We start from the raw sequence: 16,751 nt of genomic DNA, 5'->3' as shown, positions 1-16,751 counted from the left end.
AGAATGGGGGCACGTCAGTGTTGGGCCCGTTGTTGTTCACAAACTACATAAACGACATAGATGAGGGAATAAGTAGTGACATAAGTAAATTTGCTGATGACACCAAAATATGCCATCCAATTCATTCTAATGAGGACATTAGAGCACTCCAGGATGATTTGAATAGTGTGATGCAGTGGTTGGAGAAGTGGCAGATGAAGTTTAATATAGACAAATGCAAAGCTCTAAATGTTGGACAGGAAAATAATCATGCCACATATAAACTAAATAATGTAGATCTTAATATTACAGATTGCGAAGAGGATTTAGGAGCTCTGGTTAGCAGTAATCTAAAACCAAGACAACAGTGCATTAGTGTTTGCAATAAAGCTAACAGAATCCTTGGCTTCATAGCAAGAAGTATAAATAATAGAAGTCCTCAGGTTGTTCTTCAACTCTGTATATCTTTGGTTAGGCCTCATTTAGATTATGCTGCATAGTTTTGGTCACCGTATTACAGAATGGATATAAATGCACTGGAAAACATACAAAGGAGGATGACAAAGTTGATCCCATGTATCAGACTGAGGGCCCTGAATCTGCACTCTCTAGAAAGGCATAGAATTAGGGGGGATATGATTGAGGTGTATACGTGTAAATGGAAAACAGGAATTAATAAAGGGGATGTAAATAGCGTGCTAAAAATATCTAACATACACAGGACTCGCAGCAGTGGCTTTAAATTGGAAAAATTCAGATTCAAGAAGGATGTAGGAAAGCACTGGTTTGGTAATAGAGTTGTGGATGAGTGGAACAAACTCCCGAGTACCGTCATAGACGCTAAGACTTTGTGTAGTTTTAAAAATAGGTTGGATAAATACCTGAGTGGGTGTGGGTGGGTGTGAGTTGAACCCGACGAACTTGTGCTACTAGGTCAGATGCAGTGCTCCTTCCTTAAGTGATGTGTCTGACCTCACTAGGTCAAGGCATTGGCTTAAGCCGGTGGGAGAATTGGAGCTGCCTCGCATAGACCAGTAGGCCTGCTGCAGTGTTCCTTCTTTATGTTCTTATGAGGGCAAATATTCTATTAGTTGGATGGATTTGTGAAGGACCTGCCTAGTATGGGCCAACAGGCCTTCTGTAGTGTTCTTCCTTTCTTTTGTTCTTATGTCTGCTTCAAATTTTTAGTGATGGTCAAGTGTCACTTGAGAAAGATGTAGCAACTACTGAGAAGGATTGCTGGCTCACTTTTGTGAAGCTGATCCTCATTTCTCCCTTTCTTTTATTTTAGTAATTAATACTTATTTCCATGGGGAAGTGGAACAGAATTCTTCCTCCACAAGCCATGTGTGTTGTAAGAGGCAACTAAAATGCCGGGAGCAAGGGGCTAGTAACCCCTTCTCCTGTATACATTACTAAATTTAAAAAGAAAGACTTGTTTTTCTTTTTAGGTCCACCATGAGGCATGGTCTCAGACTGGGCCATAGGGGTGTTGACCCCTGAAACCCTCTCCGGGTAAACTCCAGGTAAACCCTGCCTTGGTGGGATACGGCTGATTTGTCGAAAAAAAAATTAATACTTAACCCTTTGACTGTTTCGGTCGTATATATACAGTGGACCCTCGCCTGACGCTATTAATCCGTTCCTGAGAAATCAACGTTAGGCGAAATTATCGTTAGGTGAATTTTCCCCATAAGATATACAGGAGGGCCCCACTTATACGGCAGGTTAGGTTCCAGGCTACCGCCGTAAAGCGGAAATCGCCGTAAAGTGGAACACCCTTTTTTTCCACTTATAAATGCATACAAACACTAGATAACAAGTTTACACTAACATATATTAAGTTAGCAATAGAACCAGGCATCAAAAAACAATAAAAAGGTACAATACACACATAGTGCACTCATTACTTACCTTAAAATATTTATAGTCTTAATCTAGGGTGAGACAAGTAGTATTTATTGTAAGAAATCAAGTGTGGTATGTATTGTAATAGCCAGGCTACCTCGCCAGGCCACCCCACCCACACATACTATTCTATGATATTTAAGCATCCCAGAGCGATAAAATGTATATACAGTTCACTCATTACTTACCTTAAAATATTTGTAGTCTTAATGTAGGGTCAGGAGTAAGTAAATGAGATAAAACGAATAAATGAGAGAGAGAAAGAATGAGTACATGAGAGGTAACAGGCGCAGAGTTATGTAAACAAACCAGGCTCCCACATCTTATATTTATGTTTATTTATTCTATTGTGGGGTGTATTTATCATCTTTTTATGTTATGTATCGTGTTTATTATATAATTTTGAAAAAAATATCATGGCTGGATTAATGAAAATGTGTATATTACCGCAATATACGACATTTAATGAGACTCGGTGAGTATTGTTATTATCACCACTTGTGCAAGTCGTCTGCTCACATCTCACATTTGTTTATTTATTCTACTGTGGGGTGTATTTATCTTATTTATATGTTATGCATCGTGTTTATTATATAATTTTGAAAAAAATATCATGGATGGATTAATGAAAATGTGTATATTACCGTAATATACGACATTTAATGAGACTCGGCGAGTATTGTTATTATCACCACTTGTGCAAGTCGTCTGCTCACATCTCACATTTGTTTATTTATTCTACTGTGGGGTGTATTTATCTTATTTATATGTTATGCATCGTGTTTATTATATAATTTTGAAAAAAATATCATGGATGGATTAATGAAAATGTGTATATTACCGTAATATACGACATTTAATGAGACTCGGCGAGTATTGTTATTATCACCACTTGTGCAAGTCGTCTGCTCACATCTCACATTTATGTTTATTTATTCTACTGTGGGGTGTATTTATCTTATTTATATGTTATGCATCGTGTTTATTATATAATTTTGAAAAAAATATCATGGATGGATTAATGAAAATGTGTATATTAACGTAATATACGACATTTAAATGACTCGATGTAAGTTTATTTAGGTACAGGTATACATAAGTATAATTATCAGAGTATATATAAAATATGAAATAACTTTTAAAAACATTTGAAATTTTGGAGTTTCCAGACAAAATGGAGAGACTTAGTGCTTACTGAGCTCATGGAGAATGTAAACAAACAGGGTGGGGCACGGTGACCGTATTAGAAAGTCAGGTGGGGGGAGCCGTATAGTGAGTTTTGGTCATAATTTGAAATGTCCGTATTAGCGGAACGCCGTAAAGTGAAACGCCGTAAAGCGGGGCCTTCCTGTAATGGAAATCAAATTAATCCATTCCTGACACCCCAAAGTATGAACAAAAAAAAATTTTTACCACATGAAATATTAATTTTAATACACACAAACTGAAGAAGACATGCACAGTTACATGACACTTACCTTTATTGAAGATCTGGTGATGATTGATGGGATGGGAGGAGGGGAGAGTGTTGATGGTGTTAGTGTTTAGAAGGGAAATCCCCTTCCATTAGGGCTTGAGGTGGCAAGTCCTTTTCCGGGGTTACTTCCCTTCTTCTTTTAATGCCACTAGGACCAGCTTGTGAGTCACTGGACCTCTGTCGCACAACATATCTGTCCATAGAGGCCTGTACCTCCCGTTCCTCTATGACATTCCTAAAGTGTTTCATAACATTGTCAGTGTAGTAGTCACCAGCACGGCTTGCAATAGCTGTGTGAGGGTGATTTTCATCAAAAAAAGGTTTGCACTTTAAGCCACATTGCACACATTTCCTTAATCTTTGAAGTAGGCAACTTCCTCAATTTCTCTATCCCCTCCTCCGAAGCAGTTTCCTCAGGTGTGGCCTCTTGCTGTTGAAGATGATCTAGCAGCTCATCAGTGGTTAGTTCTTCATTGTCTTCCTCCACCAACTCTTCCACATCCTCCCCACTAACCTCCAACCCCAAGGACTTCCCCAATGCCACAATGGATTCCTTAACTGGCATAGGATTCCCAGGGTTAGCCTCAAACCCTTCAAAATCCCTTTTGTCTACACATTCTGGCCACAGTTTCTTCCAAGCAGAGTTCAAGGTCCTCTTAGTCACTTCCTCCCAAGCCTTACCTATAATATTTACACAATTGAGGATGCTAAAGTGATCTCTCCAAACTCTCTTAGAGTCAATTGAGTTTCTGAGGCCACTACAAAGCACCTTTCAAACATAGCTTTTGTGTACAGTTTCTTGAAGTTGGAAATGACCTGCTGGTCCATGGGCTGCAGGAGAGGAGTGGTATTAGGAGGCAAAATCTTGACCTTAATGAAGCTCATTTCCGCAGAAAGTCGCTCTGCCACGTCTGAAAGATGACCAGGAGCATTGTCTAATACCAGGAGGCACTTAAGGTCTAATTTCTTTTCAATTAGGTAATTTTTCACAGTGGGGGCAAATGCATGGTGTAACCAATCATAGAAAAAGTCCCTAGTGACCCATGCCTTACTGTTTGCCCTCCACAGCACACACAAATTAGCCTTGAGGACATTGTTTTTCCTGAACACTCTGGGAGTTTCAGAGTGATACACCAATAAAGGCTTCACTTTGCAATCACCACTAGCATTGGCACACATCAACAGAGTAAGCCTGTCTTTCATAGGCTTATGTCCTGGGAGTGCCTTTTCCTCCTGAGTAATGTAGGTCCTGTTTGGCATTTTCTTCCAAAACAGGCCTGTTTCGTCACAATTAAACACTTGTTCAGGTTTCAGTCCTTCACTGTCTATGTACTTCTTGAATTCCTGCACGTATTTTTCAGCCGCTTTGTAGTCCGAACTGGCAGCCTCACCATGCCTTATCACACTATGTCTGCCACTACGATTCTTAAATCTCTCAAACTAACCTTTGCTGGCCTTAAATTCACTCACATCATCACTAGTTGCAGGCATTTTTCTAATTAAATCGTCATGCAACTTCCTAGCCTTTTCATATATGATCGCTTGAGAGATGCTATCTCCTGCTATCTGTTTTACATTTATCCACACCAATAACAGTCTCTCAACATCTTCTATCACTTGCAATCTCTGTTTCGAAAACAAAGTTGCACCTTTGGCAAGAACAGCTTCCTTGATTGCCGTTTTCTTGGCCACAATAGTAGCGATGGTTGATTGGGGTTTTGTGTACAACCTGGCCAGCTCGGAGACATGCACTCCACTTTCATACTTAGCAATGATCTCTTTCTTCATATCCATAGTAATTCTCACTCTTTTTGCTGTAGGGTTGGCACTAGAAGCTTTCTTGGGGCCCATGGTGACTTATTTTGCAAGTGCAATCACTAAAAAGGCTGTGATACTATGAAATGTTCTGATTGTATGCTTGGAAGTGACCGCGGTGGCTGGCTTGTAAACACTGGCACCCACAGAACAAGTGAGGCAGGCTCATGTCGCACGTGGACGCGTCTTGAATGAATCGCGTTAAGCGAGTTTTTTAGCGCTAGCCGAGGGGAAATTTTTGTTTTAAAATGTATCGCTAGGCGGATTTAACGTTATGCGATGCGTTCGTTAGGCGAGGGTCCACTGTACGTCTTACGAGGTACCGTGTTTGACATATATTTACTCATAAATTCTAGCAGCTTCAAATCAAGCAGGAGAAAGCTGGTAGGCCCATATGTGAGGGAATGGGTCTGTGTGGTCAGTGTGCACCATATAAAAAAAAATCCTGAAGCACGCAGTGCATAATGAGAAGAAAAAACTTCGACCGTTTTTTTTTTTAATTAAAATGCCGACTTTGTGGTCTATTTTTGTATAGTATTTATGGTTGTATTCTCGTTTTCTTGGTCTCATTTGATAGAATGGAAAACATATTATAGAAATAGATGTGATTTTGATTGATTTTACTATAAAAAGAACCTGGAAATGGTGCTCAAAGTAGGGGAAATGTTTGATTTTTGCTGATGTTCAAAAGTAAACAAATGTCATTGTCCAATAAATATCCATCTAGCCATTCTAATATGCAGTCATGAATGGGTTGACATTATTTGTACAATTATTACAGTATTGCAGTAGTCTGCATAACAGTAAATCTTCTATTTTTTGTTTGAATAAAAATTCAAAATAGAAAGCAAGAGTAATATCAGAGGCCTGGAGACGTGACTGATGAACAAAGAAAATGTTATTTTAGAGCCAGGAATGTCTGCATTGTTCATTCTGGATCTTATTTTGAAATTGTCATATTTTTTAATTTTCGTGAAATTGGCTGAATTGCAAATTTCTGACCACGTTATTGGGTAGTTGAAATCGGTAAATGGTCAGTTTCTTGTACTCATTCGATAGAAAAAATGGAGTTCTAAAGAAATAGCTATGAGTTTGGTCGACTGGAACAATGGAATTAGCTGAAAATAGGGCTCAAAGTGGGCGAAATCGCCGATTTGTAAATATCACTGAGGTCGCTAACTTTGCGAGAGCGTAATTCCATCAGTTTTCCATCAAATTTCATTTTTTTTGGTGTCATTACAATCGGGAAAAGATTCTCTATCATTTCATAAGAAAATATTTGTGTGTGTGTGTACTCACCTATTTGTGGTTGCAGGGGTCGAGTCATAGCTCCTGGCCCCGCCTCTTCACTGATTGCTACTAGGTCCTCTCTCTCCCTGCTCCATGAGTTTTATCATACCTCGCCTTAAAACTATGTATGGTTCCCGCCTCCACTACTTCACTTTCTAGACTATTCCACGACTTGACTACTCTATGACTGAAGAAATACTTCCTAACATCCCTTTGATTCATCTGAGTCTTCAACTTCCAATTGTGACCTCTTGTGTATGTGTCCCATCTTTGGAACATCCTGTCTTTGTCCACCGTGTCTATTCTGCGCAGTATTTTATATGTCGTTATCATGTCTCCCCTGACCCTCCTGGCCTCCAGTGTCGTCAGGCCGATTTCCCTCAACCTTTCTTCGTACGACAATCCCCGTAGCTCTGGGACTAGTCTTGTTGCAAACCTTTGCACTTTCTCTAATTTCTTGACGTGCTTGACTAGGTGTGGATTCCAAACTGGTGCTGCATACTCCAGTATGGGCCTGACGTAAATGGTATACAGTGTCTTGAACGACTCCTTATTGAGGTATCGGAACGCTATCCGTAGGTTTGCCAGGCGCCCGTATGCTGCAGCAGTTATCTGATTTATGTGCTCCTCAGGAGATATGCTCGGTGTTATACTCACCCCCAGATCTTTTTCCTTGTGTGTGTGTGTGTGTGTGTGTGTGTGTGTGTGTGTGTGTGTGTGTGTGTGTGTGTGTGACACTAGGAGACACCTCAGGATTTGGGGTTGCGACAGTCAAGGGGTTAATAAAAATCAGTGCATGGATGGTGAGGTGAGGTTAACAAAAAATATAATAGAGAGAGCTAAGGAGTTGTTGAGGTTGTTTGGGCATTTAGAGAGGATGGAGCACAATAGGATGAGTAAGAGCATATATAAATCTGAGGTGGAAGGTGGAGGGGCAGGATCATACCAGGAAAGGCTAAAGAGAAAGATGGAAAAGGAGGTTTTGAGTGTTAGGGGCTTGACTGAGTGCCTTAGACTGGAGTGGAAGCTAGTGCTTTTTACGATTTGATGTGCTGTAGGTGTGTGAGGAAGGTAACATTTATGAAGGGATTTAGGGCAGTGTCTGCACTCTAGAGTGGAGGTGAGGATGTTGCAGTGTGGAGGGTCACCTGAACTATGATGTTAATGCAGACATTTCAGTCTTTATTTTCTCACCCTACCTCACCAAGTGACAGTTAAAAAAAATATCAGATTTTGATTTCCAGGCATTGTTTTAAAAAACTTTCCTGATTGGCTTCAAACTTTCAGAATAGGTTTAAGCAGTTTTGAAATTTGAAGAATATTTTGACTATGTAGATCACTCAGTCCTCACTGCAAGAAAAAAAAAAAAAAAGAGAACGTGCAATTTTGTTGTTCTTGAGTAACTGTTACTCAAGAAATTCTCAAGTACTCGCACACCAAGCCATAAACAACAACAAAGAAAAATAATAAAGTTTAAGTTTAGGAGTGAGAATATGATCATCATGATCATCATAAGATGTAAAAAAGAAATGTACTTTCAACAGATTTAATGTGTACTGATTCTTGACAGTGAAGACACTGCCAACATATTGAACAGTGTACTAGCTACACACCATAAGTAAATGTTATATAAAAGGGTCCACACCAATTCATGGACATCCAGAGTCTGAGGTAAAAGTTACAAACATATGTTCACTTTCAACGGTCTTCATGAATCCTTTCAAACTTGTCAAGTAATCTGAAGAGAAGTTGCAAATGTTAGTGGATGAGTTTGGGAGGGTGTGTCAAGGAAGTTGAAAGTGAACATAGATAAGAGTGAGCTGATGAGGTTATCAAACAAATTAGGTAAGGAAAAACTGGATATCTGATTGAAGGGAAGAAGTATGGAAGAAGTGAATGTGTTCAGATATTTGGGAGTGGACTTGTTGGCAGATGGGTTTATGAAGGACGAGGTTAACCATAGAATTGATGAAGGGAAAAAGGTTAGTGGTGCATTGAGGTATCTGTGGAGACAGTGTTATCCAAGGAGGCAAAGAAGGAAATGTATGAGAGTACATTTAGTGGTACCAACATTTATATGGGTGTGAAGTATGGGTTGTGAATGTTGCAGCGAGGAGGTTGGAGGCAGTGGAGATGTTGTGTCTGAAGGCAGTGTGTGTCATAAATATTATGCAGAGAATTCATAGTGTGGAAATTAGGAGGAGGTGTGAGGTTAATAAAAGTTTATCCAGAGGGCTGAGGAGGGGTTAGTAAGTAAGTAAGTAAATTTATTCGGGTATTCACAAATACAGTTACATAGAATTATCATACATAGCAGCATATGTGTAGAGAACCTGGGATAACCCAAAAAAGTCAGACAGAGTGAGGTAGTTTGGTCATTTAGAGAGGATGGAGAAAAATAGCATACTTGGAGGGTACGTATATAAATCTGTAGTGGACGGAAGGCAGGGTGTGGGTCATACTAGGAAAAGATGGAGAGTGGGGTAAAGGTGGTTTTGTGCACAAAGGACTTGGACATACAGCAGGTATGTGTGAGCATGCTATATAGGAGTGAATGGAAACAAATGGTTTTTGGGACCTGACAATTTTTTGGAGCATGAGTAAGGTAACTGGTTAGCCAGGCTTGAGTCCTAGAAGTAGGAAGTACAATGCCTGCACTCTAAAGGAGGGGTTTGGGATATTTGCTGTTTGGAGGGACATCTAAACTGTCGTATCTGTGCACCTCTGGCAAGACAGTGATAGTGTGAATGGTGGTGAAAATATTTCTTTTTTCAGGTCACCCTGCCGTGGTGAGGGACAGCTGGTGTTAAAAAATTTTAATTAATTTTTTTTTTATAAAATAGATGCTCAATTATCCCTTTCTGTCTCCAGCAATCATGTGTATCAGAGCTTCCCTGAACCCTTAATAAATGTTACCTTGCTCACACTCTGACAGTACGTTAAATAATTAATGGTACTAGCTTCCACTCCAGTCTAAGGTGCTCGACCGAACCCCTAACACTCGAATCCTCCTTTACCATCTTTCTCTTTAGCCATTCCTGGTATGATCCTGCCCCTCCACTTTCCACTCCAGATTTATATATTCTCTTACTCATCCTATTCTGCTCCACCCTCTCTAAATGCCCAAACAGCCTCAACACCATCTCCTCAGCTCTGTTATATTTTTGTTAACCCCTTCCTCACCATCCATGCATTGATTTTTATTAAGTATTATTTTTTTTTTTCCCAACAAACCAGCCATATCCCTCTGAGGCAGGGTGAAGTAAAAGGAAAAAAAAAATTCTCTTTTTAAATTTAGTAATGTATGCAGGAGAAGTGGTTACTAGCTCCTTGCTCCCAACATTTTAGTCATCTCTTACGACACACATGACTTTAGGAGGAAGAATTCTGTTCCACTTCTCCATGGAGATAAGTATTAATTACCAAAATAAAAGGAGAAATGTGGATCAGCTTCACAAAACTGACAGTCAGCAGTCCTTCTGAGTAGTTGCCAAACCTTTCTCAAGTGACACTTAGCCATCATTAAAAATTTGAAGCAGATTGAACTAGGCTTTCAAATGTTATGAACAAAAACATTGGAGGATAAAAATTGACAACCGGAATAGGTTCTTCATGTTGTGATTCTGAAAAATAAGTGAATCTATATTTAAATTCTTCATGTGCCAAGATGAAAAATGAAGATACTTTTTAAGAAAGGCTAAATATTTTAGAGATGTCATTACTGACTCAAGTGAAAACAAAAATGTAATATACATACAGAGAATTCGTAGTTTGGAAGTTAGGAGGAGGTGCGGGATTACCAAAACTGTTGTCCAGAGGGCTGAGGAAGGGTTGTTGAGGTGGTTCGGACATGTAGAGAGAATGGAGCGAAACAGAATGACTTCAAGAGTGTATCAGTCTGTAGTGGAAGGAAGGCGGGGTAGGGGTCGGCCTAGGAAGGGTTGGAGGGAGGGGGTAAAGGAGGTTTTGTGTGCGAGGGGCTTGGACTTCCAGCAGGCATGCGTGAGCGTGTTTGATAGGAGTGAATGGAGACAAATGGTTTTTAATACTTGACGTGCTGTTGGAGTGTGAGCAAAGTAACATTTATGAAGGGATTCAGGGAAACCGGCAGGCCGGACTTGAGTCCTGGAGATGGGAAGTACAGTGCCTGCACTCTGAAGGAGGGGTGTTAATGTTGCAGTTTAAAAACTGTAGTGTAAAGCACCCTTCTGGCAAGACAGTGATGGAGTGAATGATGGTGAAAGTTTTTCTTTTTCGGGCCACCCTGCCTTGGTGGGAATCGGCCGGTGTGATAATAAAAAATAAAAAAAACATACATAAGATTATAAAAGTATCCCAGAGATTTGACAAGGAAGGTTTTGTAACATCATCGATATAGAAAAGTGACCTTAGTTACAACTGAGAAGGAACAGTTTGCAATGTGCAGTTGAGTTCTTCACACACTGCTATATCAGAATTTATGGAAGATAAGTTCTTGTTTACAACCACTGAAGTTTCAGTGAATTATACTTTATTATATGTTAAATTGATGGAACACTTCAAGCTGAGCTCTTCTCCTGTGGCTACAACAGTGCCAGCTAAACACACACACACAGACAAACACACATGACTTTCAGTACAAACATTGTTTTTATTTTGTAATATTGTTCACTAGGTGGCCATCTTTGCATCATGCCCTTGATCAACATAAATTCTCATACTTTATGAATATTAAGATTTTTTCTGCATATGTGTGTAATAAACATTTTTCTCAGATGAATGAGGCAGTTTTTTCTTTATATTGAATATAATTCATATTTGTATTAATGTACAGTACAACATTGTATAATCCTCCTTGTTTGAGAGGATTTCTTCTATATAGTGACTTGCTGGACATTATATGTGATGGTTATTATAGGTCACGGGATCGTTGCAGTACCAAGAGGAAAGGGTCTCGGCGTTCGTGCTCGCGTTCTCGCTGCAGGTCGAGGTAACCAGGTTTAAGAAGGTGATCAATGTCCAGAGATCAGGGTATTGGAGACGTCACTTTGGTTGCCTTCACTATTTAAATTGTCCATAAAAAATATTTTATTTGTAGTCATAATTATTTTTCTATATACACTGCAACATCAGTAGGTGGAACAATGTGTACAGGAAGGTCCTGCATGTACAACACCTTTCAGGTGTTCCACATTTTCATTGGCTTCAAATTGAGACATTGTTCATTATGTTCCACACTGGTTATTGAAGGATGCTTCTGAACACTTCCTTCTATGTAGACTGTACTGGAGACTGCTGTGAAGGATGCTTCTGAACACTTCCTTCTATGTTGACTGTACTGGAGACTGCTGTGAAGGATGCTTCTGAACACTTCCTTCTATGTAGACTGTACTGGAGACTGCTGTGAAGGATGCTTCTGAACACTTCCTTCTATGTAGACTGTACTGGAGACTGCTGTGAAGGATGCTTCTGAACACTTCCTTCTATGTAGACTGTACTGGAGACTGCTGTGAAGGATGCTTCTGAACACTTCCTTCTATGTAGACTGTACTGGAGACTGCTGTGAAGGATGCTTCTGAACACTTCCTTCTGTAGTGGAAGAATGGCTCAGTTGAAAGCTAAGGAAAATATGAAGACTGAAAATGAGCTCTGTATATGCAAGGTGCTCCTGTATTTACATTATTGTAACCGTTGATGATAATTCTTGGGAAGAAACCTGTGCGTCCTTCAACACCTGCGAGTGCATTGCAAGAATCACATTAGAATTAGATTTTTACAGATAATTTGCGAGTTTAAATGTTTTACTTAAAGCTTTTTATACTGATCACTATTCTCATGCTGATATTTGTATGTTTAAATTTCAAAAGTTACTTCTGAGCATTAGCATAAAATACATACTTGCTTTATCTGTTAAATGCTGATACAATATTCTCTAGTATGAATAACATCAATAATGAAAGAGTTAAGGTACTGTTGGGTATGTATTGTTCATCATAGATGCTGCACCATAACAACATAATGAAGGTATGTATATGTCACTCCTTTAATATTTAGTTTATGTATATGGTGAATGTATGAATGATTAGTATGCAATAGTTGAGATGTGTGTTAAGAGATGTGTGAGTCAGCAGTGAATGAGGCTGTGAAGAACCTCTCATGACCAGTGTATCCTTCCATACAATGTTACAACTACATTGTCTGGTAATTTCTAAGTATAACAAAGCTGTGGTAAGTAATAATTTATAAGGAAACTAAGCAAGAAGCTGTGTGATTGATTGTCATAAGTTGAATACTAGGTGAGTCTTCATTTTCACCATGGCCGAGGTATTGTGTATGGTGCCTACCTTGTCATGATGTGTAGTGAAAATTTCTAAGAAATATTTTAAATGGGTTATTTTGCTTCATTACTAATATACTATTAAAGAATTGCTTGTTCTCAGTAACAAGGGTCAAGGTCACAAAGGTTGTATAATGACACTTAACATCCTAAATTGTTTTAACCAACAAAAACTTCAGAACCATTATAGTCATTGTAAATGTGTGCAGAGTTAATGAATATGGCAGTGGTGGTTAAGGTGAATCAGTGTTGATCCAAGGTATCAGCTGTTGCCCAGGGCACCACTTGGCACCAAGGATCAACTGAACACTCCCAGATTTCGTATTTTCCTCAGACAGACTCCAGTGCTTTTATTTTAGAACGTTTTTGTTTACAGTATATGTACTAGTGATTCTTATTTTGTTTGAGGTGTATATATAGACTAGTTTTTTACACAGTTAAATTTGTAGATTAAGATTTATTCTTTCTGGGTTTGTTTTTCATGGCCCACTTCTATGTAAGGTATACTGCCACTCCTGTGGCCCACAGCAGTCAACTAACCTCACTGGAAACAAGTCAGTTAACCCCAGTGGAAATGAGTCAAGGACCCCAGTGGAAATGAGTCAAGGACCCCAGTGGAAAAAGAGTCACTGACTTTGGGTTATCCTAGGTAATTTACACATATGCTGCTGTGAATGATAATTTATGTAACTATATTTGTGTACCTATGTGTAGCTATGGCAGGAAAAGAGGGACTATAAATGTAATAATTCAAGGATTATGTGGAGTAAAATAAAGGTTGGATGTGAGAATTGGGTTATAGTAAGCATATATACACCTGGGGAAGAGAGAAGTATAGAAGAGAGAGAGAGAGATTTTGGGAAATGTTGAGTGAATGCGTGGGGAGTTTTGAACCAAGTGTGTGAGTACTTGTGGGTAAAAATGTTGTGGAGGGAGTGGTAGGTAAATTTGGGTCTCTCCTCCCAGACTTACATGACAGCAATTATTTTCCAATCATTCTTACTTCTCCTTCATATTCACCACCTCTTCGTAGCCCATGCTGGCAATTTGATCGAGGAAATTGGGACCTTTACTTGCAGCTGACTCCTTTTAGTGAGGTTCCTTTTTCGTCCTCTATTGATGAGCTTTTACACTAATTAACCTCAGTTTTAACCGCAGCTTTTCATTCTATACCCCAAACCTCGGGTAGGCATTCTCAGAAGTACTTGCCTTGGTGGTCTCATGCTTGTGCTCGGGCAGTACGTTTGAAATGCACTGCATGGGGGCAGGTACCGGTACAATAGAACCACAGAGAGACTTCTTGATTTTAAGCAGAAGCTAGCGGTCGCTCACTGTGCCATCCGTGATGCTAAATGCACTTGCTGGGGAGATTGTTTTCACCATCACCTCTGCTTCCTCTGAGTGCAGTCTGGAAAAAAGTAAATACTCTCCCGACCAGGCTCCTGTTCTGCGGGTTGCCGGTGTTGATATAGGAAACCCTCTCGATGTTGTCATTGAAATTGGTAATCATCTGGTCCGTATTTCTCGAGCTTCATATATGCCCCTCGTTTCTTTCCTCAAAGTTTGCCAGAGAGTTAGCGCCCTTAGACTTTTCTTCTCTTAAAGAAGAATCTTATAATGTGCCTTTTACACTTCTGGAACTGGAGGCAACACTTTCAGCTTGCCGATCATCGGCAGCTGGGCCTGACAGTATTAATATTCGGATGTTAGAACATCTACATTAGTCAGTCCTTGCAGTCCTCTTACAACTCTTTAATCTTATTTGGTCACAAGGAGTTCTTCCCCAGCTGTGGAAATCTGCCATTGTTCTCCCTTTCCGCAAACCAGGTACTATGGGACATACCTCCCACTATAGTCCCATTGCTCTTACCAGTGCAGTTTGCAAGGTGATGGAACGTCTGGTAAATCAACATTTAATGTGGTATTTATAGATACACAACAGTCTCTCCACTAGTCAATATGGTTTTCGTAAGGGCCGTTCTACCATTAACCCCTTACTACTCTTGGATACGTATGTTCGTAATGCCTTAGCGAATGACCACTCGGTTATTGCCATATTTTTTGACCTTGAAGGTATAATATTTTGACCCAAGCCCACTCCTTAGGCCTCTGAGGCAATCTCCCATCCTTCCTTAAGAACTTCTTAACTGACAAACATTTCTTTGTTCAGGTTCATAATGTGCTCTCCCCGGACTTTGTCCAAGGTGAAGGTGTCCCCCAGGGATGTGTTCTGAGCACAACACTTTTTCTCCTTGCTATAAATGATTTGGCCTCTCTTCTTCCATCCAATATTTTGTACTCGCCTAATTGTGGCTGCAGGGGTCGAGACTCGGCTCCTGGCCCCGCCTCTTCACCGAGTGCTACTAGGTCCCCTCTCTCCCTACTCCATGAGCTTTATCATACCTCATCTTAAAACTATGTATGGTTCCTGCCTCCACTACCTCACTTGCTAGGCTATTCCACTTCCTGACTACTCTATGACTGAAGAAATACTTCCTAACATCCCTTTGACTCATCTGGGTCTTCAACTTCCAATTGTAACCCCTTGTTTCTGTGTCCCCTCTTTGGAACATCATGTTTCTGTCCACCTTGTCTATTCCATGCAGTATTTTGTATGTCATTATCATGTCTCCCCTAACCCTCCTGTCCTCCAGTGCCGTCAGGCCGATTTCCCTTAACCTTTCTTCATAGGGCATTCTCCTTAGCTCTGGAACTAACCTTGTCACAAACCTTTGCACTTCCTCTAATTTCTTGATGTGCTTGATCAAGTGTGGGTTCCAAACAGGTGCTGAATACTCCAGTATGGGCCTAACATACATTGTGTACAGTGTCTTGTCCTTACTAAGGTATCGGAATGCTGTTCTCAGGTTTGCCAGGTGCCCATATGCTGCAGCAGTTATCTGGTTGATGTGTGCTTCCAGAGACATGCTCAGTGTTAAAACCATACCCCCGGCCGGGATTGAACCCGAGGTCATAGAGTCTCAAAACTCCAGCCCGTCGCGCTAGCCACTAGACCAGCTAGCCACAATAAGATTCATCCAACTAGGTATATTTCTACACCATAGGAAAGTTAGCACAGGCACCTCTGTGACCACAAATGCAAGTTTTTACAGACGAATCTCCAGCTAGCGTGGCACAGAGGTGCCTGTGCTAACTTTCCTATGGTGTAGAAATATACCTAGTTGGATGAATCTTATTGTGGCTAGCTGGTCTAGTGGCTAGCGCGACGGGCTGGAGTTTTGAGACTCTATGACCGCGGGTTCAATCCCGGCCGGGGGTATGGTTTATTTGCAATTGTGTCATTACGATTTCTTAAGTCATGTTGACGGCAGTGAAGGGACTTGAGCTAGAGTTCGTCACGGCCACGCTAGCTGGAGATTCGTCTGTAAAAACTTGCATTTGTGGTCACAGAGGTGCCTGTGCTAACTTTCCTATGGTGTAGAAATATACCTAGTTGGATGAATCTTATTGTGGCTAGCTGGTCTAGTGGCTAGCGCGACGGGCTGGAGTTTTGAGACTCTATGACCGCGGGTTCAATCCCGGCCGGGGGTATGGTTTATTTGCAATCGTGTCATTACGATTTCTTAAGTCATGCTCAGTGTTATACTCACCCCAAGATCTTTCTCCTTGAGCGAGGTTTGCAGACTTTGGCTACCTAGCCTATACTCCGTCTGTGGTCTTCTGTGCCCTTCCCCGATCTTCATGACTTTGCATTTGGCGGGGTTAAATTCAAGAAGCCAATTGCTGGACCAGGTGTCCAGTCTGTCCGGGTCTCTTGAAGTCCTGCCTCATCCTCATCTGATATAATTCTCCTCATTAACTTCACATCATCTGCGAACAGGGACACTTCTGAGTCTAACCCTTCCAACATGTCATTCACATATACCAAAAATAGCACTGGTCGTAGGACTCACCCCTGTGGGACCCCACTCGTCACAGGTGCCCACTGTGATACCTCATCACGTA

The 16,751-nt window shown here is 40.5% G+C and overlaps 1 protein-coding gene across 4 annotated transcripts in view; it reads left to right on the top strand.

The window, feature by feature from the left end:
• LOC128701884 (zinc finger Ran-binding domain-containing protein 2) overlaps positions 1-16,751 on the top strand; it is a 271,719-nt gene that overhangs the window by 224,862 nt on the left and 30,106 nt on the right. For 2 of the 4 annotated variants that reach the window (XR_011393964.1, XM_070099876.1), the window contains exon 8: positions 11,367-11,438. The exons of 1 other annotated variant lie outside the window; for it this stretch is intronic. Coding sequence is in view for 2 of the 3 variants with exons in the window: in XM_070099876.1 (XP_069955977.1) it covers positions 11,367-11,438 (72 nt within the window). In the remaining variant the exon portion in view is untranslated. Of the gene's footprint in view, positions 1-11,366; positions 11,457-16,751 lie in introns of all 4 variants that reach the window. One more of the 4 variants, XM_070099877.1, reaches the window with a different exon arrangement.

Source organism: Cherax quadricarinatus, chromosome 69, assembly GCF_038502225.1.
Source record: "Cherax quadricarinatus isolate ZL_2023a chromosome 69, ASM3850222v1, whole genome shotgun sequence".
Taxonomy (NCBI): domain Eukaryota; kingdom Metazoa; phylum Arthropoda; class Malacostraca; order Decapoda; family Parastacidae; genus Cherax; species Cherax quadricarinatus.
This window is presented reverse-complemented; position numbering and strand designations above follow the sequence as displayed.